The sequence below is a fragment of the Dipodomys ordii genome, unplaced genomic scaffold (genome assembly GCF_000151885.1).
Source record: "Dipodomys ordii isolate 6190 unplaced genomic scaffold, Dord_2.0 Scaffold7, whole genome shotgun sequence".
Classification (NCBI taxonomy): Eukaryota; Metazoa; Chordata; class Mammalia; order Rodentia; family Heteromyidae; genus Dipodomys; species Dipodomys ordii.
Window position 1 is genome coordinate 14,350,480 of NW_012267223.1, and position 23,022 is coordinate 14,373,501.

Genomic DNA, 23,022 nt, shown 5'->3' on the forward strand with positions numbered 1-23,022 from the left:
CAGTCATAATTTCCTGGAAGTCATAAGCACCAATCATGTGTTATAACTTTACTCAAGGGATAAATAATTTTTATCTTAAGAAGCAGGTGTAAGCAGTAAATTGCTTACAGTTAGCATACATTTCTGTCTATTCCCAAGTTCCCAGAAAGTCTGATGTGGAATTAGCCTACACCTGGGATAGAAATCCGACTTCTCTTTCAAGCCAGTACTGATTGACCTTTTCAGAAAACTCTCAGTCATCTGAGTGTTCATGTTGGGAGGAGGCATTCCATCTTCCCAATCTCACAGCTGGGCTTTTGGGGGCTCTCACAGTGGGCCATCTAGTCTCTGCCTTATAGTGGAAAAACCACCCTAGAAAATCAGTAAATAAATGGGTGTGGCCAAGTTCTAATAAAGCAAAGGGAGAGGGTAAGCTACCTGCAAAGGCAAGACTTTAGACTCAGCAGACCAAAGGTGTGTCCAGTATACTTAACATAATATTTAGAGAAGAAAGATTAAAATGTAACCCATGAACTGGGCGCCAGTGACTCACGCCTATAATCCTAGCTACAGAGGAGGCTGAGATGTGAGGATCACAGTTCAAAGCCAGCAGGGGCAGGAAAGCCCATGAGACTCTTATCTCCAATTAACCACCAGAAAAACAGTATTGTGCTGTGGCTCAAATGGTAGAGTACTTGCCTTGAGCTGAAGAGCTCACAGACAGTGCCCAGGCCCAGAGTTCAAGCCATATGACCCACAAAACAAAACACACACACACAAAACTATGTTACTTATAATTACAATGTTACTTATAATAACAATAACCCTATGTTACTTATAATACAACAATAACAAAATCTGTTTTGCAGAGTTGTTAAGAATAGGAAATGGTTTAACTGAAACCCTATGATGTTTGACGAACAGAAGACAGTCAATAAATACATTGTGATTACTTAAGGAGGAGTTACTAGAAGCTTCTCTAGATAACTAATATAATCCTGTAATATTTTCATTATTATCCAGGACCAATGTCACACAAAGGGGGAAAAAAACCCACAAAACAACTGCAGCTAATAGAATCCCTCTGATGAATAAGAACTTTCCTTTGTTCTTGCTTTAAAGTGAATAGACATTTTCCCTCTTATTGCTCAAGGGCAGCCTTGCTAAAATAAGGTTAAGATCAAGGAAATACAATGGGTGTCAGATGCTTGTAGAAATTAATTTGAAATGAATTTGCAGCTAACATCAATAGCTTCAGGGTCACATGAAGACCCTGCCTTTGCCCTTTGGAAAGCAGATGGAATGGGAACATGAAAGGAATACCACATCTCTCAGCAGGCTTGCCAAACAGAATGTGGAAAACCTCTTCAAACGCTGGCCCACTCTGATCTTTGCAATTGATGTGTGTCTCAGAGGAGGGCCACACCACCTGGAAACAGCATAGATCAAGTAACAGGGACAAAAAAGATGGGTCACAGAGTTCCCCACAGCAGGCCTTTGCAGGGCCATGGATATGCAGAACCAGGAGAGGTGAATCAAAACAAGAGTGACAGTGGCTAGTGCCGGTGTCTATCACAGAGCCCCTGGAATGGTTTCCTTTGATTGTAAAGCCCAAGGCTGGCTTCTAAGGCAGAGTGAAATTAACAACCAGTTCAAAGTTGGAGCTAGACGAAATGGACCTCATTAAGAGCACCCTCTTCTGACCTCCAGATGCCCGCAATCTCTCCACTAAGCACTCAGGAAGAACACAGGAAAGGAAATCCCTCTGCACATTCAGCACCAACGAAGGTAACCCTGGTTTCACCAACAGGGGGCGGTATACTGAAAGCAAGAAGAAAAATGGGGGAGAACAGTGGAAGAGGTGGCATTGCTTAAGATGCACTGTGCTCATAAATTGTTATGTTGACTTGAAAACCCTTTGTACAACTACTCCAGGATAATGTTTTTAAATGACTGAACATCTGGCTTGAAGAAGGGAAAACAGGAAACAATATGTATGTAAGTTGTATGAAAGTTTCACTAGACAAACTATCTGTACTGTAATTTGGTGCTATCAGCCCATAACATATTTCCTCTCTCTTAGTGCTCCCCACCCAGCCTACAAGAGACCAGACAATGTGTCTTATCTGCTCGAATAAAAACTCCTCCCTGCCACACCAACAGTGTGTGTGTGTGTGTATGTGAGAGAGAGACAGACAGACAGACAGACAGACAGAGACAGACAGACAGACAGTGAGAGACAGTGAGAGAGACAGAGACAGAGAGACTAGGATTTCAATTCAGTTGTGTTTGATTGGCAGGCACTCTATCCCTAGAGCCATATCTCCAACCCTAACACTGAACAGTTTCTGCACTCAAGTTGCTTCTTTATAACTCACAAGCTGCTTCATGCCTATAGAAGCCAATATGTAGTGTAGCTGTCTACACTAGAACATCAAGTCATGGATTCACAGCAAGAAAGGAGTGGAAACCATGGACAGAATTCAGGATTCTGAGAGTGAGTCTCATTCCCATTCCATCACTTGCTTCCCTCTCTGAATATTCAACTTAGTCCCTTAAGGGAGAAAGATAAGGCTCTTTGACTTTAAAAAATTCCTCCTACTCTTAACACCTTACAAGTTCCTGAATGGCAGAAATAGAAGAATGGATAGGGGAGAACAACTTTCCTTGTCTTCCTCTTATTCTCATGGTTTACTCTCAACATTTTTCTAATAAACTTAAGTGAGGCTTTCTCTAGTTGTCCTTTCAAAAAGTGAGCTGCCTGATACAGTCGTAATACTCTGTGTATACCTATGAAAATGGAACCAACTAACTTGAAGGGATAGGATGAACAGGGATGGGTGGGGAGGAGAAAGGTGGAAGGGATGAAATTGATCAAGATGTATGCTGTACTTATAAATTGGCATGCTGTAAGTAGTTAAATTATCTTGAAGTAGTTGTCAGGGCTTAAGTCAATAAATTTTGAGCTCTTTTTATTCTGAAATATTTTCTTCATTCAGTGTCCTATTCAGGTGAGACAAAACATAAGAAAAACCAAACTGGAGAGATACTAGAGAAAGCTATGCAAGATAAAAGGAAGTTGTCCAAGGTCAAGTGTACAAGGCCAAGAAAGCAAATATTGGAAACAAACATTCCAATATTTCATTTTCTGTGACAACAGCCATCTGAACTCTCATGCTCCACTAGGGCAAAAGAACTCCATTCTCACCCAGTGAAGTTCAAAGTCCAGAAGGAAGGGCTGTCCATAGTACAGAATGGTTTTATTCTCTAAGAGTCTTCATATTAAAGCACAAGATTTCCAAGAACCACTAGGGCTTTCAGTGATCCCGTGGCTCAATATGAACTGGAATAACACAGAGATTTGAGTAAAATGTATTAAATTTCATATGGGAGGACATACACAGGGAACAGGTTCCAAATAAGCTAATAGTAAGTAGAACAAGAAGGCAGTTCCAAGTATACAAGCTGCCCTTAATGCTAAAGAATAATGTGACAAGGTTGTGTTCCCTGGCTTAAGATAGCATGCACAAATCATGGGCTAGTTTTTGAAAGATGGAGGCCTTTCCTATGTACTGGCCACATTCCTTTTGCCCACCAGATCTTGGACCATACTTTATGTCTTACTCAGTTTGTAAGACATTAATCATATCACCAGGTGCCCTTTACTATGGTTCCTAATGGGGTTCAGCTAACAGGGCTTGCCAGTGGGAAATGGGAGACAGGAAGGAGAATTTACTCCTTCTACCAACATCATCATGTCTCTCCACATCATTCCTTCCGTTGGACTTGTCCTTCCACATGGCTGCCCATCTCCTCTGAGGACCTCCTATGTGCTTGCAGTAGCCCCTGATGTACAAGGGCAGCCAGCCAGGAAGCTGACATTACTTGGAGGTCCCACTGCTACTGAATCCAGTAGATTAGATGAGGTTGAGAAGACCTTTGTATTTTGTTTTTCCATAATCTGTTTGTGTGGTTTCCTTGCTACTTCTTTCAGTGTAGATGTGCTCCTTATCCTTTCTTTCCATGAAAGACATTATAACTTTTTTTTTTAGATCAACAGTTCAGAAATTAAGAACAGCATTCCCACACCAGATCTTTGTGTTACTAACAACAACAACAAAAACACATAGAAAAATGAAGTTACATCAACAAGTTGATCCAATGCCAGAACCCATTCAACTTGAATTGGCCATGAGCAGTATTCTAATGCTGATTTATAACCTAAGTCTCTTTACTATTCAAGGCAATACACAGCCCTAAGCTCTGGCATTAAAATAACCCAACAAATTAGCATCACACTTCCAAATTCAACCAGATATCTACACCCAAAGACTCTGAGACAAAACGGGATTTCATGCTTGATAGAATAAAACATAAAATAGGATTCACATATTTAAATAGAACGTACATTTTTACTGAAGGACTGTTTGCCACAGATGGTTGAGAACAGGAGAGAAAAAGTCACAAATCATTTCATTTTCAAGCTCAGAATGGTCTGGAAAGAACATGTGAAATGAGATGTATTGCTATGGCCATTTTTGAAAAAAAATCTGCTTTGTACCCTTGTACTTTGATATTTAATTTTGAATTTAACATTCTTGTTAACATCCTAAGAAAGTTTATATCTACAGAAAACTTCAATTATGAATGTTTTTAAAGGATTGCTACAATATGAATTCTATTTAATGCTTGGTTTCCTTTAATTTCATTTATTAATAGGATGTGCTTAGTATTTCTTTTGTTTACAAAATATCATCTAAACTCTTCATTTTTATATTTACACCAACTAAGACCAGTGATGGTAAATGAGTTGCCCAAGGGCAAAAACCTCAAAAAACACTTACTTGCAAATTAATACATGATAATGATCCTAAGTAAAACACTCTAAACCTAACATAATATACTAAGAGCCAATGATCACAACTGTTGATGTGCCTTCTAAGTATATTACTCTAAAGTTCTGTGGAATATTAACAGATATTTAGCAGGGAGGAATTCTTTGTTCACAAAAAATGTTCATTAATATTGGGCCAAACAATCTCTGAGAGCCTTACGATAAGCATCAATTTTACAAACCTCCAAGGAGAAATATAGTAGCTAATTGGTTTTGCAAACTTACTCAACCATGGGCATGATCTCTCACTAATATATTACAGTCTAAGCCCAATGAGTATAAAGAATATAGTTTTGCCTCACCATAATTTGTCATCTTTATTCCACCAGAAGGATCTCCCTAAAAACCTGATCTGGTGTGTAGCACCTCAGCTTCACTGGAGTTGGTTTATTTATTTAAATGTGGTTTGATTGTCATATGCTTTCCTTCTGTAGCCCAGGCTGGTCTCTAACTCATGATACTCTGCCTAGCCTCTCAAGTGCTAGGTGTACCATCAAATACCAAGTGGCTGATATGGTTTTAGTGGTTCTTTCTGTCATGTTGATTCATTTCCCTTTTTGGCATGACTTGAAGTCCTCAATGTCCTATATGGCTCATATTTTGATCTGGAAGTTTATGCTCTCAAGGCACTGCTTTGAATTCTTCCCTTTTCCTTCACTCCCTCCCTCCCTCCCTCCTTTATTCCCTCCCTCCCTTCCTTCCCTCCTTTCTTTGTACCAGTCCTAGGGCATGAATACAGGGAATGGGAACCAGCCCTGAGCTTTTGTGCTCAAGGTAATGCTCTACTACTTATACCACAACTCCACTTTCGGTTTTCTGGTGGTTACTTGGAGATAAGAGTCGCATGGATTTTTCTGTCCCAGCTGGCTTTGAACCTCCATCCACAGATATCAGCCTCTTGAGTAGCTAGGATTACAGATGTAATCTCTGAATCCTTTTCTTATTACACATTCACATTCATTGACATTGTTGTGTGGAGTAAAAGGTGTATCAGAGATCCTGGTGGTTTCTGGGTATAGGCTTGTATACAATAAGAAATAACCTCTAAGGTTTTTCTTTTTATTTTTTAAACAACTTAAAACCATCCATTTATATGACCCTCCTGAGGCCTCAGACAACACAAAAACAAAGACCTGCACGTGGCCTATAGCTCACAGTTTGCTGACTCCTGAGTTATGAGAAAAACAATCCAGCACATTCAAGATTGTTCACAATTGAGTCCTGCCCAGAACACGGAAGGAATGCACAGGATGCTCCACACATCTGAAGACTGCTAATATTTGCTCATTGTTCTTTCCAAGTGATTAAGAAAACTGTTATATACTAATATAATATTCTAAGAAATTAAGGAAAGCTAACAACATGAGAAATGAGGAGTGGGAAATGAGGTGTGACCATGTCATGTAAACATGACCTATATGACCACAGACAGGTCCAGACACTCTGTCCACTTGTTTCTTTACTAGTATACTGCCTGTGTATATCTTTCCTAAAAACCACACCACTTTTCTCCTTGTCCTTATATAGGATCCCACCACATTTGGACAGATTTTATATTACATCATTTGTAATAGTTTACTGTGCTGTTTATAAACCAGTCTTATTCACTAGCTAGAATTCTCAAAAACTAGGACAGTTTATTTCCATATCCTGTACCACATCATAGTCACTTAAGACATTTGTTGAGCCAGAGGACACAGAAGCAATATTTATACTCTGGCAATAGTAAGAGACTAGACTGGACAAATCTATAAGTGTTCTATTATAAGAGGGTAAGGATTCTACTTAAGTTACAACTGCATTTCTGGTCAGGGTCCAACTTAGATCTTTTTAAGTTTAGAAATCAGATGAAGTCAAGCTGTAAGAGGATGGACTAGACATTATTAACATGTCTTCTACCTCCAAAGCTCAAAGTTTCAGACCAGCTGTACCAATGGTCCCTGATATCATACTGTACCTGCAGAAGCTCTATGTCATCTGGGTTTTCAGACCCAGGTGTGTTCTCCAGCAATATGGCAGTCATCACTCGCACATTCATTTTCACCATATCCAATTCGCTGTGCAACTTTCCAATCTGTAGACAATAACACCCAGCAATCAGTAAAGCAGACACATAAAGACACCTACTGCCCAGTTCCAGAATATATACTGGAAACTACCTTTGTAAAACTATTTTAAGTATATTTAAGTTTATAGAATTATACATATAATTCTTGAGCAAATTAAACTGTCACCTTCTAAATGGACTTGAGATTTCTTAAGAAAGCTGAAAGTGAAGATAAAAAAAATCAGATAAGAACCAGTATTGGGAAGAGAGATGGTAGTAGGTACCTAGTAGAAGGTACTAGAACCTGGAAAAAATAGAATATATTATCCTGAATTTTTTTGTAACTCATGGGGGGGGGAGGTGGAGAGTAGAAGAAGAAGAAGGAGGAGGAGGAGGAGGAGGAGGAGGAAGAGGAGGAGGAGGGGGAGGAGGAGGGGGAAGAGGAAGGAAGGAAGAAAGCAAGGAAAGAAGGAAGGAAGGAGGAGGAGCAAGAAGAAGAAAGAGAAGAAGGAGGAGGAGGGGAAAGAAGGGGAGGAAGGGGAGGAGGAGGAAAAGAGGAAGAAAAAGGATGAAGATTTTTAAAGTTTTTAAAAATTTTAAAGGAGAAAGGATTAAAAATATTACTTTTGTTTCCTGGATTAAATTCTAAGAAGAATTTAAGCATATTAACTTTTATGTAAGAAACACATAGTTGATATTAGTTAATACATTAAGTAAGGTTTAATCTTTAATGGTAGTTTTATAAAAGGACATAAATGAGCTTCAAAAAATTATCTCTGATAAACAGACAAAACAACATAATAAGGTGAACACCTAAACAGCTTTCTGAAATAATATATGGATAATGCTATTGGTAGAGAGAAAGCAACTGGCAAATGACACAAGATCCAATTCACAGCCAAAGACTTCTTAAAGTCCTCAAACCTGCTAGCAAAGCACAACTCTTAATAAGTGTGAACTTTAGAATCAGACAGAACTCACTGGAAGTTCTCCTGAGAGATGAGCCACAATTAAGTCACTAAGTCTCAGTGTTCTCTAAAATGAAATACCTATATCCTATAGTGTAATACATTTGTATACACACACCTGTATATACATATACATACATACATACACATACACACACACACACACACACCATACACATATACAGACATGTTGCTTAGAACTTAGAAAAAGTATCAATAAATACAGTTATCACTGTTGTTACCTGTTCTGGGACTAATGAAATAGTCGGGTTCTTGGTAGCAGTTATGGATGGAAGAGCAGGAGCAGTTGGGACCGATGTTGGTGCATGGGATGAGATTGGAGCAGTCTATCAGTGTGAAACATGGAAATGTTACACTCTAAGTTAGCATAGTAATCTTAAGCCTAGTTTCCTCCTTCAGCTAACTCTGGCACTGTCAAGCCAAAGTCCTGGATAAAGGACATTAGCCCACAGTCAGCCATCAGGTACTGACATGTCTAATATGTTGTAAGAGTCTTAAGCAAATGACTTAAGAGTCATAAGTTGTTAGATATAATTAACTGAATTATAATTTAATAAAGTACTCTTGGTTTTTCACACAGATCTACCTGGTGAGATGTCGCCACTCTGTTTGGATCGTAAATCAATTCATGTAAAGTCTTTTCAAATCATAGCTGGTGAGGCATTTCCTCTAGCAATGAATGGCTTCCTGGGTCAAGACCTTCTCAGCAACATTGGATGGACAGCGCTAAGCATGGGGCTTTATTTTAGTATTTATTTATTTACTTATTTATGGTCAGTCATGGGTCTTGAACTCAGGGCCTGGGTCTTTTAGCTCAAGGCTAGCTCTCTACCACATTGAGCCACAGTCCCACTTCTGGTTTTCTGGTGGTTAACTGGAGATAAGAGTCTCATGGACTTTCCTGCCTGAACTAGCTTTGAACTGCCATCTTCAGATCTCAGCCTCCTGAGTAGCATCTGGCTTAGCATGGGCTTTAGACCAATGCTTCTTAGCATTAATATGTCAAAAAATATTTGGAGACCTAACAAAAAGGAAGACTATATTTACACCCATACTTCCTTATTATATCAGACATTAACAGCAAAGTCTGATGATGAACCTTTGTTATTTTGTATAATAGGGTGACATCTTCCCGATAAATCCAGCTTTCTCTTAAACTGCTCAATCCCTTATACTAAGAGAATGCCCAAGGAACATATAACATTACTTTACATGGGTCAAATGAGAGCCTCCTACCTCCTGTCTTGTTTCAGCCTCTGCGTCTGAGGGAGGAAACTGGACACCTTTCTTCAGCAAGTCCAGGTACACTTCTTTCACCTCAGTTACTTCCACGCCTCCTGGAAAACCCTGTGACCAAGTCTGAGTTCAAGAGAGAGAAAGTTCCAGAGTTACAACCACAGCAAAACCTAAGTTCTTAAGCTTATGATGGAAAAATGCAATTATATGAACCTTACCCAGAAAGAGAAAGGTACTCTTTTGACTATCCTGGATAAAATGTTCCTTTTCAGAAGGTATAAACAATGTCATAAAGTATTTTAAATAAGCAGACTTCCATGCATCATTATCTTGATAAAATTCTGGATATAGGTGCTATCCATCTCACTTTCTCTGTTTTTTTTTCCCCTATACTAAATCCAAAAGTAACAGGAAGATTCTAATAGTAGATCTTTGACAAAGTAGCCTTGAACTAGTCAGTTCTCCACTTTAGAATATAGTTTCCATAGCTACCAAACAGACATACTATTACTATGGATAGAACAAGAACTGACAGAGAAAAAGGGATGAGAGGACTATGAAGTCTTCAGAAAAAAAGGTGCCATTGTGCCAAGAAATTATTATTCCACATCAACCAAAAAGATGCTTTCCAGGTCCTTTTTGACAACCATCTTTACAATCTTAGAAATTTACCATCCCTTGACGTGTACAACAGACTTACCTTAATGAATTGCAAGATTCTATTCTGAATGACTAGTGGCAAGTTGTATCTGGGATTCAGCAGCTTAACTAGACTATCTTTGACAAATTCCTTCTTCACAATCAAAGACTGGAAATTCGGTCCACAGTTCTGCATGCACATGTCAATCAGCTAAAATAAGACAGAAAAATTGAGCATTGTACTTCTTGGCTCCTCAATTAAGGCAGACATTGCTAAATAATGATCATTCATTTTTCTCCCCAGATGTATGGTAGCTCAGTACCAGGCCTATAATCCTAGCTACTCAGAAGGCTTGAGATCTGAGGATTGTGGTTCAAGTCCAGCCCAGATGGGAAAGTCTGTGTGACACTTATCTCCATGTAACCAGCAAAAGGGTAGAAGTGGAGCTGTGGCTCAAGTGGTAGAGCACTTCAGCAAAAGATCTCAGGGACAGCACCCAGGCGCTGAATTCAAGCCCCAAAGAGCACTGTTAATGACACCAGGAAATAGTGCAAATGCTAAATGGGAAATACAAGCATAACATATGGGCTCTATAGATAGGTAACATTTGTCCTAGGTTCTCAATGGTAGACCTTCAGTTTTCCTGTTGTCTTGGCTTTAGTAACTACTCTAAAATATGTCCTGGTTTTCATATAAATTGTAGTCAGCCTAAATATAGACCTTTATAAGCAAGTATGGTGATTTAGGGCCAGGTGTCGCTGTAAGACTTTTTGAAAAGGCTATTCCTAATCTGGGCTTTGAAAGGGGGCTAAGAAAATAGAAATGAGCATAGAGCTGCAATACATTTGGCTACTGTGTGGATCTGGAATATATATCTCCCAAAGGTTCAGGAGTTAAAGGCTTGGTCTCCAGCCTGATGCTACTGGTGACAACTTTAACAGGGGGGAGCCAGTTCCTAGTGAGTATGCCTTCACAGGGAACTGTTCCCTCTCTCCTCTCTCTGGCTCTTTCTCTCTCTGGCTCTTTCTCTCTCTCTCTCTCTGTCTGTCTCTCTCTCCTGCTTCCCAGCCATGAAGTAAGTGGGTATTTCCACTATGATAGGGTTCACTGTCCAAGCCAAAAAGCAACGGAGCCAAGTGATCATGGACTGAAACCAAGAATTAGAAAGAAAACTTTCTCATCACACATTAGTTACCTTGTGTATTTGATATGGAAGAACTGAGTTCTGAGCATGAAGATAAATACTCTTGTTTGTCTCTGGCTTTTTAATACAGGTAAAGTGGGGACACTGGGATTAGGAGCGGGGATGCCATATTACTCAGACATTTACAAGGCAAAGTAGAATGTGGACTTGGATCCTCTGAGTGGTTTCTGTTAGTTTATTACCATCACATCCCTAACCCAGACTTCAAGACAAAGTAGCATCCTGAAAAGGTTTTCAGGGAGTACTCTACAAAGGGAACTGGAGGACAAACAGCAACCCAACAGCAACAATGACAATAAAAAACCAACACCAAAATGACAGAACTATCTAGTGGTCACCCACTAGTATAGACCAGATACTGAAAAGACCTGAAGTGGGGTAATCTGTGCAAGTGAGGACAGGACAGGATTTGAGAAAGACAAAAAATCAAAAAACAAAAACACAACCAGAATAATTTAGAGTGTGTGATGGAAGAAGAAGAGCGAATGAAAGTTAAGTGTTTTCACCTCTGCAACAGACTGAGGGTACCAGAGTGGATGGAGTGGTATTATGGGGGATTTTAGGAGCAAAAATAATCGGTTGAAATTTAGGTACTGTCAGTGGGAAAAGAAAAGGGGACATTCAAGTAGATGGAAAGCAGGGATCTGTCCAGACATAGCTGCAGCTCAGGAAAGTGAGGGGTTCATCATAATTCTGATGATAAACAGAGAGGGGAGGATAGCTGGGGCACAGGACCACCTATTATTCAGGCCAGAAAAACATAAGGAAGGCAGCTGAAGAAAACAGAAAACAAAACACAAAGTAAGGACAAGAAAACACAGGTAAGGACAAAAGAGAAGATTCCAGGAAGAAGGAACATTAAAACAGCTAGAATATGGACAGAAAAAATTAGCAGGGTGTGCTGGTAATTGGGGTCATTAGACATCTTCAAATAAGCACTTTGTTGTTGTTAGTTTGTTTGCTGGTCCTGGGGCTTGAACTCTAGGCCTGCCCACTGTCCCTGGGCTTCTTTTGTTCAAGGCTAGTACTCTACCATTTGAGCTACAGCATCACTTCTGGCTTTTTCTGTAACTGGAGATAAGAGTCTCACAGATTGGGGCTGGGAAGGTGGCTCAGTGGTAGAGTGCTTGCCTCGCATGCATGAGGCCCTGGGTTCGATTCCTCAGCACCACATAAGCAGAAAAAAGCCGGAAGTGGCGCTGTGGCTCAAGTGGTAGACCGCTAGCCTTGAGCTGAAGAGCTGAGGGACAGCGCAGAGTTCAGGCCCCACGACCGGCAAAAAAAAAAAAAAAAAAAGAGTCTCACAGATTTTCCTGCCTGCTTCAAACTGTGATCCTCAGATCTTAGTCTCCTGAATAGCCACAATTCCAGGTGTGAGCCACTGGCACCAGCAAATAATCATTTTTAATAAACATAGGCTAAAAGATCCTATGAAAGAGTTACATATAGGAAGTTCCTTCCTTAGTTACTTACTATTTTACTTCGTTCATTCCTTCCTTCCTTCCCTTCTTTCCTTCCTTTTTGGCCAACAGTGTGGCCTGAACTCAGGGCCAGGGTGCTGTCCCTTAGCTTTTTCACTCAAGGCTGGTGTTCTATCACTTGAGCCAGAGATCCACTTTTGGCATTTTGTTGGTTAAATAGCGGTAAGATTCTCATGGACTTTTCCTGCCTAGAGTGGCTTCAAATTGTGATCCTCAGATCACAGCCTCCTGAGTAACTAAGGTGAAAGGTATGAGCCACAAACACCTAATTTCAGAAAGCAGCTTTCTAAAAGCAATCTAAAAGCAAAATTAGCTCTCTATGCCACCATCTTTAGTTAGAGAGGTCACAAAAGCCATAACTTGACCAAGATAAGCTATCAGCATCTGTGGAGAAAAGAAGTTCTGAAACCTAACTTTCCCCAATACCGTGTATATTTTGAATATTACTTTCATGGTAATACAAAAAAGCAGCAGGGGACAAAGCTATAATTTTAAAGCAATGTGGAAAAGAGCCAGAAGACAACCCAACGCTGTGCCCATGTAAGCTATGTGTAACACAAGAAAAAAAAAAAAAACAGTGAAAACAAAGGAAAACTGAAACAAAACCCCAGATACTATAAAATTAATTTGTACTGATACAGCTGGTTAGACCACGTTGAAAAGCTGAACTCTAGCTGAAGCTAGAGCTTGAGAATGTCTTACAATGAGTAATTTTCAGTCGGTCAAATACCCAGAGGGCAAGTAAGTGCCCTAGCTCAATGTCACATCTTTGCCTGGCTGTTTTGTATGAAAGACACGGTCTCTACATCTCAGCTCCTCTCATAATGAAGCAAATAACGTATCTCTTGGTAAAATTCTACATTTTTACAAACCAAGCTTTGACCCTTGCATCATAACATTTTTTGGTAACAGTGAACACAATACTCCCAAGAAGTATTGTACACATAAAAAAAAATCAAATTGTCAACAAGAAATTCTGAGAACGTTAACATCTGGATATCAGCAACCAGGCCCATTGTATTTTCCCATTGGAATCCAGACCATCAGATTTAATTACTTCTACATCGCTTCCTCCATTATGTCTAAAGTACTCAACCCCCAGCCCAGTTAGTCATAAAACCTATGGTGGGGACTGTAAAAAAAAAAAAATTACATAGTCAGGTGGGGGGAGGGGGGAGTATAGGAAGGGATGGGAAGGGGAAACAAAGAGGAGGTAACAATGCTTGATAAGAAATGTACTTGTCATCTTGACCATGTAATTGTAACTCCTCTGTACGGTATTCTCACAATTAAAAAAAATAAAAAAAAATTACATGGGCTGCTTTTACGTATTTTGAAACATGGCATTGGTGCAAATGTGTTCAGAAAACCTCTCTTTGCAAAAAGGACAATCAAGAATCTGTTTACTAGGTGGGACAGAACCAAGTAACCACAATGAGTGATTCTAAACTTCACTACTTTCCCAGTGTATTTGACTGGGCAAAAATCCCCTTATCTGAGCTTGGATATCTGCAAAATAGACAACATATCTACCTCTAGAAGCTTGTTGCAGGGAGAGGTTTGTTTCAAAGACTCAACAGAACGTTGAGTCCAGAAGTCTGTTTTCAGACCTCAATAGATGTGGCAACTATTGTGATCATCTGCTTCTGTGGTGGCTCAGGAGAAAAAGTGCTGATCAACAAATAGTCATATTCTCTTCACAGAGGGATGAAAGAAAAAGAGCTACTTGGCAGTTTCATTTCTCACTGAACATTTCTACACTAGGCACAGTGGTGACAACCTAGTTTCAGGTTTGACAGAGTTGAAGACTACACCTGGACTACCTCCCGGAACCATGCTAACATCCTTACCCTACTAAAGAATCTTGGAAGAAAGCTGAGTCTTCTCATCTTCTCTCATGACAAGCACGGGGGGGCCAGTCATGTTTTATGTGTCTTCTGAAACCACTACAGCTCTCCATCCAGTGGGTGTTCCATAATGGTCTATTAAAATCCACTGATTCTCAGGAACCTGTTCAACAACTTTCTTTTAGACAATGAGAGTAGTATCTGGCTGAGATTAATCACAATGGACTCATTCAAGGAAAGTCTATAGTCTCAGACTCAGAGCAGGCTTTATAGCCTGGTAGCAGTGCTTTTTAAAAATCAAAACAGAAGTACTGACTTCTTGGGCTGAGTGTATAGCTCAATGGTAGAGTACTTGTCTGCCAGCTAGAAGGACCAGGGTTTAATGGCCCAGCACTGCAAGAGCAAAAACGAAAGAAATGAATGGCATCTTGACAAAATTGTTCTATCAGTTGACAGGAGGGCTTCAGGATAGAGTCAGATCCCATCAAAGACTTAATCAAAGATAACAAGTCGATGGCGATCCAAAAAGACAAACAATATACATAACATTTATAATTGGCTTGAACAGGCTCTTATCACTTCATAGCAATTAGAGGAAAATGTCACACAAGAGGATCGCTTTTTAAACAGTCTGTTAGAAAATGTACAACTGCATTTGACAGATACCGGGTGATTTCACCTGTGCCTAGTTTCCCTCATAATCCAGCGGGGCTTACGTGAATACAGAACTTAGCGCCCAGGCCTTGAACACACCTCTGCAAGGTATTTAGGTGGACTGAAGTCTGATCACATAGGCCATCAGAGTCACAACTTGGGGACCCTTATGTACAGATGCCAAGAGTCAAAGGAGAATTTTCTCAAGGAGCTAAGGTACATTCCTGTTATCTTGGTTTTGTTAGTGATGACACACCTTTTCACTCTCCAAACTGTACTGGTTTGGATGATACATTGCAGTTAGCCTCGCTATGTTTACAAACATGCCTATAAAGTGCAGTCTGCATAAAACCATCAAGAGTCAAAGGCCCATTTAAAGAGAAGTTGAGACAAAGTAAGTCTTTTCCCAACCTTAATGTACTCTAACTCTTGGGATAAAGTTGTTGTGTTCTAACCCCTAACCCACGATACTCCTCCTTACTTTTGCACAGATTTTAGACTCTCTTGTTCTTACATACTGATATGGAAATCTCAAGGCAGAAGGTCTATAGCGAGGTAAGGTTAATAGAAGAAAAGCAGCAAGCAGGTAGTGACTTAAGTGGTGATGAATGGAAGGGAAGAATGAAGGGTCACAAGAATAAACACTCTGTCCCCCTTCAACTTGCTCAGGGAAGGAAGTGCTCCATCCTCAGAGAGGAGGGACCCTGATGGAGGATGATATAGACACAGAGATAGCACCATCAAAATGTCAAGAAGGCTGGACGAAACACAGAGGCAAACCATTATAACAGGTAAACAATAGTCAGGTGGCAAAACAATAATACTCCATGCTAGAATACAGAAAGTGGTACACATTCATTTCCTCCTGTCATCTTCCTCACTCAAATTCTCCTAATCTTCTGCATCCTTGAGATCCACTTCATTTTAGAGAAAGTCACTCCTTAGAGTTGGATTCATTTCTTTATGCCCTAGCTTGCTAGAACCTTATATGAGTCCTTCAGTCTTTATAAGCACTACTAGGACAGAAGAGGTGAGGCCAGTGCATGGACATGTTTAATCAATTCAGCTGACCCCATGCACTGAGGCATACCTAGCCTTGCATCACACATGCAGACGGGTATTAATGGCACAGATAAAGCACTGTAGACTGCTATTTTTAAGAATCCTGATGCTTTTGTTGGGGGGGGGGGGGGGGGGGGGGGGGGGGGGGGGGGGGGGGGAATGGGGAGGGGGGAGGGGGGGGAGGGGGGAGCTTGAACTCAGGGACTGGTTGCTGTCCCTGGGCTTTTGTGCTCTAAGTTAGCCTCAGCTTCACTTCTGGCTTTTGGAAGTAAGAGTCTCCTGAACTTTCCTACACATGTGCTAGCTTCAGATCTCGATCCTTAGTTCTCAGCTTCCTGAGTAGCTAGGATTACAGTGGCTGAGCATCTTGATTCATTTATATTTGTATATATTTTTTTTGGGTCCGGTCATTGGGCCTGAACTCTGGTCCTGGGCACTGTCCCTCAGCTGTTCAGCTCAAGGCTAGCGCTCTACCACTTGAGCCACAGCGCCACTTCCGGCTTTTTTCTGTTTGCTTATGTGGTGCTGAGGAATCGAACCCAGGTGCAAGGCAAGCACTCTACCACTGAGCCACCTTCCCAGCCCTCTTGATTCATTTAGACAAGCAAAGCAGTATAGAGTCAGAGCATGGAACTTAGAATTCAAGGATTGGTATCAAATCTCAACTAGACTACATGATAACCTGTGTGTGTGTGTGTGTGTGTGTGTGTGTGTGTGCGCACGCACGCGCATGCTGGACTTGAACTCAGGGCCTGGGTGCTGACCCTGAGTTTTTTTTTGCTCAAAGTTAGTAATTTACCCCTTGAGCCATAGCGCTCTACTTCTGGTGGTTAATTGGAAATAAGAATCTCAAGAGACTTTCCTTCCCTGACTGGCTTTGAACTACAATTCTCAGTCTTTTGTGTTGCTACGATTACTGGAGTAAGCCACCAATGCCTGGCCATAGTAGTCCTTTAAAGTTACAAAAATCAGAGTTTCCTCATCTGTGAAATGGAAATACAAGCATCTCTGTTGATGTCCTGAGGATCAATTAGGTCCAAGCATTTCTATTTTGTTTTAATTTTATTATCTTTAAGTAGTTACACAAAGGGATATCAACTTTACATTGTCAGGGTATGAGTACAATGCATCTTGTTCAATGTCACCTCTTCATCATGCCCCCTTCCAACTGTTTCAACACCATCCATCTCCTCAAGCTATTCCAGGCATTTCTATCCATCACGTTCAATACCGGGTAGAGCAAAAGCAAAACAAAAGAAACTAATGGCAGGCCCACCTTTCTAATATTTCCACAGAAGTACCTTACTCCTTTCTCCATTGTTTCTTTTGTTCTGTTATCTAAAGTGGTTGCCACGTAGTTAACGGCAAGGGAGAGTTCAAAATCAGTGAGAACAGGAAAATACCCCTAAAACTATATTCAGATCCCAACTGGAGCGTCTACTTAAGTGATTGTAATCATGAAGACTAATTCAATTCATTTCTTCTCTTCTAGTTCATTTCCAAGTACACAAGATGGTACGTACTTCCTTCTGTATGACCCTAGAGCCTGGAAGCTCTGCCCCACAGCCCTCTGAATAAACATTCTCCCACTTGTTAAACACCATGTGATGTTTGTCCATCAAGGCCATAACCATGCAAGACCCAGGGCCACGTGAAGGTAAATGAAGACATGCAGAAGAAATGAGAAGGTCACACAGGCAGCAGGCAGGACTTGCAACACATACCAAAGTAAAAAGAGAAAACTCACCAATGTGACTGACGAGGTCATATGGCGCAAAACAGGGTGGGGGAAGGGGAAATGGGAACATGTCAAGTAAAAGTCCATATCCATATCATAGACAATACAGTGCATATGAGACTTAAATCAACAAAGAACACTCTCAAAATTACATTGCGTGACAGAACTACGGTGAAAAACTATGGGCAGCCAACACCTCAGGATTCCACAGAGTTGTTCAAGGGCAGCAGAAAGCCAACAGAGAGTAAATCTTCAAGACTGTAATCACTCCATCTTCAACTAATAACTAAAATATATGTACATGAATTTCTTCATCTGTTCAGCACCTACAAGCTTTTAACCATCAGTTCACCTGACTAGAAAAAAATTATCTCTATGACTACTCTTTCTTGCTACAAATCTAGATGCTATCATGTTTAACTGAACTCCATTCTGTTGATTTTCCATGAAGAGAAAAGTCTTAACTCACACAGTCTTTAACTCTTTGCTCACCCAATAGCTACCATATATTTGTACTTTTGAATCCCAGATTAAAAAAAAAAGTCTCTATTGGAAAAATCATAGAGTCTAGTTGTAATATTAAAGTACTTACTGACAAGGTGAGTTGGATTTCCTTATGGTTGTAGTTTCTGGAGATCCTTTTCTTCAAAGCTTTTGCTGCATCTTTTGGCCTGTAGCAAGAAATACACTGACATCACCCCAAGCACTATCTCTAAAAAGCAATCTGTATGACCCAAAGAACAGAGGAGAGCAAGACCTTGGCTCTACTGTGTCAAGTAAGGTGGGTCTCTTCACTCCTCCCTTCTCTATTTCCTAATGAAGATAGGCACACAACACCACCTGCCCCTTGTTGAGAATCAAATAATGTGTCTACATAGAGTATTTGCTAGAAAGCACCACTTATCCAGGACATGTGCTTAGACCCATTTCACTCCAACAGTGCTCAGAACTGTGCAGGAATGGCAATCCCCAAAATGATGAAGTTGGCCACACTACCCTAAGACTACTAGTACTTTTCTGAGTTACCCTGTAGGCAGGGGGGCTGTAAACAGAATTACAACAAACTAGGTCTGTTTCTGATGTGCCACAACTTTATGTTGCAAAGTAAGAATAGCAAGCAGAGGATCAAAAATCACTTTACAAGATTGCTTTTTTATACTATCAGTGAAGAAACTCGTATTAACAGCAAATAGGAGAAAATAATACACAGAGGGTTTTACTCAAGATTACAGAGGTAAAACTTATAAACACTTAGAATTATTAACCGTAAACATTTTCCACTAACACACAAACCAATAATCAAGTTGCAATGACTATCAGTTCTTACTTTACAATATGGAGGAAAAATCAAGAGAACTGTATTCTTTATGATGACCTATAGTTACCTAAGTTTAAACTAGTAGGCCCTTGCTCATGACTTTGAAAAAAAAATAATTTAGGAGCCGGGTGCTGGCAGCTCACACCTATAATCGTAGCTACTCAGAGAGCTGAGATCTAAGGATCAAGGTTTGAAGCCATCCAGGACAGGAAAGTCCATTAGCCTCATCTCCAATTAATGACCAAAAAAACTGGAAGTGGCACTGTGGCTCAAAGTGGTAGAGTGCTGGCCTTGAGCAAAGGCCAGTGCCCAGACCTTAAGTTCAACTGTTAGGAATGGTAAAAAATTTAACTAATTTTTTTTTTTTTTTAGTTTCAAAAGTGTATCAAAAGACAACAGATTGGCCAGGCGTACAACTCTATTCTCAGCTACTCAGGAGGTGGAGATAGCAGAGGAACACAGTCTGGGGAATACCCTAACAAAATTGCTGTAAGACTTTATCTGAAAAATAAACTAAAAGCAAAAAGACTGGCACAAGTGACAGAATGCTTGCTAGCAAGCTTGACTTCAATCCCCAAGTACTGCAAATAAAAACACAAAGGCACCAAAGCATTTAAGAGCATAAAACAAACATAAGTGAGCTGGCATTAGGGGAAAAAAAAAAAAGCAGAATAAAGACTGCTAGATTGTTTCCGGATAATTCCAAGGGCTGCCCACAGACTGGTTAACACCAGAAGTCAACTAGCTCCTCTATCATATTTTCTAGTTACATAAAACACTAACAATCAGAGCAGGGCCGGAAAAGTTCCTAAAAGGGGAAACAATCTATCTCTTTTTTAAAAATATTTTTTTATCTTTTCAAAAACAAGGAATTTGAACCCCAGTTAAAATTATGAAGGAAAAGGCAAAGAGGAAACAAATTATAATAGTCTTAGATACTCCAAGTGCGGAACCTCAGAAGAGGCCTCTGATTTCTTTTCAAGGTAATGGGTGTCGAGGAATGAGGAAAATACTGTTCCCACAAGAACTCCAACAGTGTGGACCCAGGAAAACATGTCACAGTTCTGAGGCTCCTCCCCAGGGACAATGGTTTGACCTCTACCTGAACTTACCCGTCCTGGGTGGCATTAATTATGTCACAGATGTGCATGAACTGGCCCCAGTCTTCAGTCTGAACTCCAGCAAATGTAGCCTTTTCTGCAAAGCATACGAAATGTCAGTTCTCCTGAGATAATCAGCCTTAGGGTACACCGTATCATTTTGTTTAGATTACCAAAGGGCAGAGTGACTTTCTTTCTTTCTTTTTTCTTTCCTGAACATTTCCCAGTAATTCAGGAATCAATCAGAGTCAAGTTCAGAGTGTTGCTGTGGCAACAGTAATGAATGACTTATTAATAAAGACTACTTGTCCAACACCTGGTTTCAGGACCAGAACTGCTAAAATCTCCATCTGCCAGTCTTTCAGAGAAAATCAACTCCAGAACTGGACTGTTGCTTATTGAGCAGTCAGTCACCTACAGGGTGAAAAGCACAGTGCTTAGCATTTTATGCAATTGATTTAACACACTATTGGAGATAATATAACAGAAATTCAGAAAGATTAAGGTAAGGACTCCAGTTGTATGGGAAGTAGGAAGAAGGACTTGCATTCAAATTGAGGTTGTTTGACACCAACTATTTCGTTTGTTTGTTTATAAGGAAGAAAGGAGGGAAGGGTGAGCACTCAGAATTACTAAGTAAAATTACTTCTGGTTGCCTATACTAACCAAGGCAGTTCCTGTACCTGGAATATGATCATTAAATAAATAGGTATGTTCTCTCCAGACATCTTCAAGAGCACAAAATATTGGGGCTAGAGATGGTGCTGTGTACTCAGTTACTCGAGGCAGAGATAAGAATCATAGCTTGAAGCCCATTTCATCAAAAAAGCAGGAGACCCTATCTGAACAATAGCTACAGCAAAAAAGCTGGGGGGGGGGCTGAGGGGATGTGGCTCAAGTGGCAGTCACTTTCCTAGCAAGTATGATGGGAATGAATTACTATCTTCTTAGAAAGATCACTAAGCACCAGCACATAAACACCTGGAGAGCAAGGAAGCAAAACAATTTAACTAGCATGACTGAGTGAACCCCAAGAGTTTAGCTTTCTTCCTACCTTGGAATAGAGACTATTTGAATACTCCTACTCACCCTTCAAAAGCCAGAGCAAGAGTTTTTCACTTGCTTTTTCATAAGTTGTGTGCATTAGGCATTTCTCTTGTATTTTCAAGGTGTCCTCTAGTAACTACCACAAAGTGTGTCCAATCGTCCTATAAGTGACGAAGTCTGAGACTCAGGTCCGGTCCAGGTCCAAACCCAGGTATACACAGCTGGCAGTTAATGTTTACCCAGCTAAGGAATTAACCAGACCTGCTAAAGTTTCTGTTGTCTTTGAAGAGACAACAGAATCTGTACTGGGTCTGAATCTATATTTGCCCAGGGCCCATTTCTAATACCCACTGTCTAACAGAAGTTCCCCTCAAGGGTAGCTCCTCTCCTCATCTCCTAAAGGCGTGAAAACTCACAAGTTCCCTTCAAGGGTAGCTCCTCTCCTCATCTCCTAAAGGCGTGAAAACTCACGCGCAGTGGGGCATACGGGATCACCCAGCAGTCAACTTGATCCCTGACTGGAGCTTCTAACCAACAACTAGCAGGTTCTCAGGATTGCATCACTGCACTAAGATTCTTGACAGATAATGCCACACCCCATCCCCAGGGGGAGGAATGGGAGGGGAGGGAGGGAAGGGGAGGTGGAGAGGAGAAGGAAGCTGGGGACTGGTTGAGAGTCCAATCACCAGTTTCTGCTTCCACCTTAGTGATTCAGAACCCAGGCCTTGGGAAGGTAGATGCACCAGAAGGAAACCTGAGCGTCCCCGGCGGTCTCCAACGTGGGCTCTCCAATCCCTCCCCCCACCCCAAAAATAAAACAAGACCCAGCAACAATAAAAACACGTTTCCAAGTCTCTCTGTTTACCCAGAGAGGTAAACCCAGGGGGTTGCACGAGCTAAGATCGGTATGAAGGGACCTGCTCCTCCAGGGAAGCCACATCAACTCTTCTCCCTAAGTCTCTTCTTTCACACCCCCGTGGGTGAAAGAGGCATCACACATGGTGCCTTGAGAGAGAACAGCACTTCGGCAGCAAAGGACCTTCTCTGGGCCAAGAAGTTTCTGGCTCGCGTGGTAAAGGTGCATGCAGATCGCCTGGCCCAAGCGCTGTGGGTCACCTGTCTGGCATCCACGGGGGACGTGCATTTGGCTGGGGAGTGGGGGGAGCTCAGGATGAGAAACGCACGGGGTGCCGGGGAGAGCTGCGGGGGAGGGGGGGAGGGGAGGGCTGCAGGGTGAGGGGAGGGGAGGGATGGGGGAGGAGAGGGCTGCGGGCAGGGGGGGGGGAGGGGAGCGCTGCCCTCTGGGTCCAGCTCCGCCGGTCCTCCGGGGGGCCCAGCACAGAGCCCGGTGGAGGGGGGCGGGGGGTGGGAAGACAGGGGGTGGAAAGGGCTCCGCGGTCCCCGAGGTCTGTCTGTCCGGATGTTGGTCCCGCCCCCCTCCTTACCTATCAGGTGGCCCACGGAGGTCGCGTAGGGATCCCGGTGACTCTTCCCAAACGCCATGGTCGCTCCAGAGACACGGCGGCCCAGGAAATCCGCCTCCGCCGCCCGGCGACTCCCGGCTCCACCCCGCTCGCTCCGTGCCCCCCTGTCCCCACCCCCTTCCCGGCTCCTCCTCCTCTGGGCTGGAGCGCTCCGCGGGCGCCGGCGGGCAGGGATCGGGAGGCGGGGAGTCAGGGGGCGTGGCCCGGCGTGTGGGCGTGGCCCGGCGTGTGGGCGTGGCCCGGCGTGTGGGCGTGGCCGGTGCACCTGCCGCGCCCGCGCCCAGGGGCGTGGCCAGGGCTCC

The 23,022-nt window shown here is 41.8% G+C and overlaps 1 protein-coding gene across 2 annotated transcripts in view; it reads right to left on the bottom strand.

Annotated features, from left to right (window-relative positions):
• Nucleotides 1-22,803, bottom strand: part of Tom1l1 (target of myb1 like 1 membrane trafficking protein) — a 41,880-nt gene extending 19,077 nt beyond the window's left edge. For both annotated transcript variants that reach the window (XM_013008822.1, XM_013008823.1), the window contains exons 1-7: nt 22,682-22,803; nt 20,202-20,286; nt 18,364-18,442; nt 9,846-9,995; nt 9,146-9,268; nt 8,131-8,235; nt 6,831-6,947 (exon numbers count right to left, since the gene is read on the bottom strand). In XM_013008822.1, the coding sequence (XP_012864276.1) occupies nt 6,831-6,947; nt 8,131-8,235; nt 9,146-9,268; nt 9,846-9,995; nt 18,364-18,442; nt 20,202-20,286; nt 22,682-22,739 (717 nt within the window). In that variant the 5' untranslated portion in view covers nt 22,740-22,803. The remainder of the gene's footprint in view (nt 1-6,830; nt 6,948-8,130; nt 8,236-9,145; nt 9,269-9,845; nt 9,996-18,363; nt 18,443-20,201; nt 20,287-22,681) is intronic.
• Between the last annotated feature and the right edge of the window lie 219 nt (nt 22,804-23,022).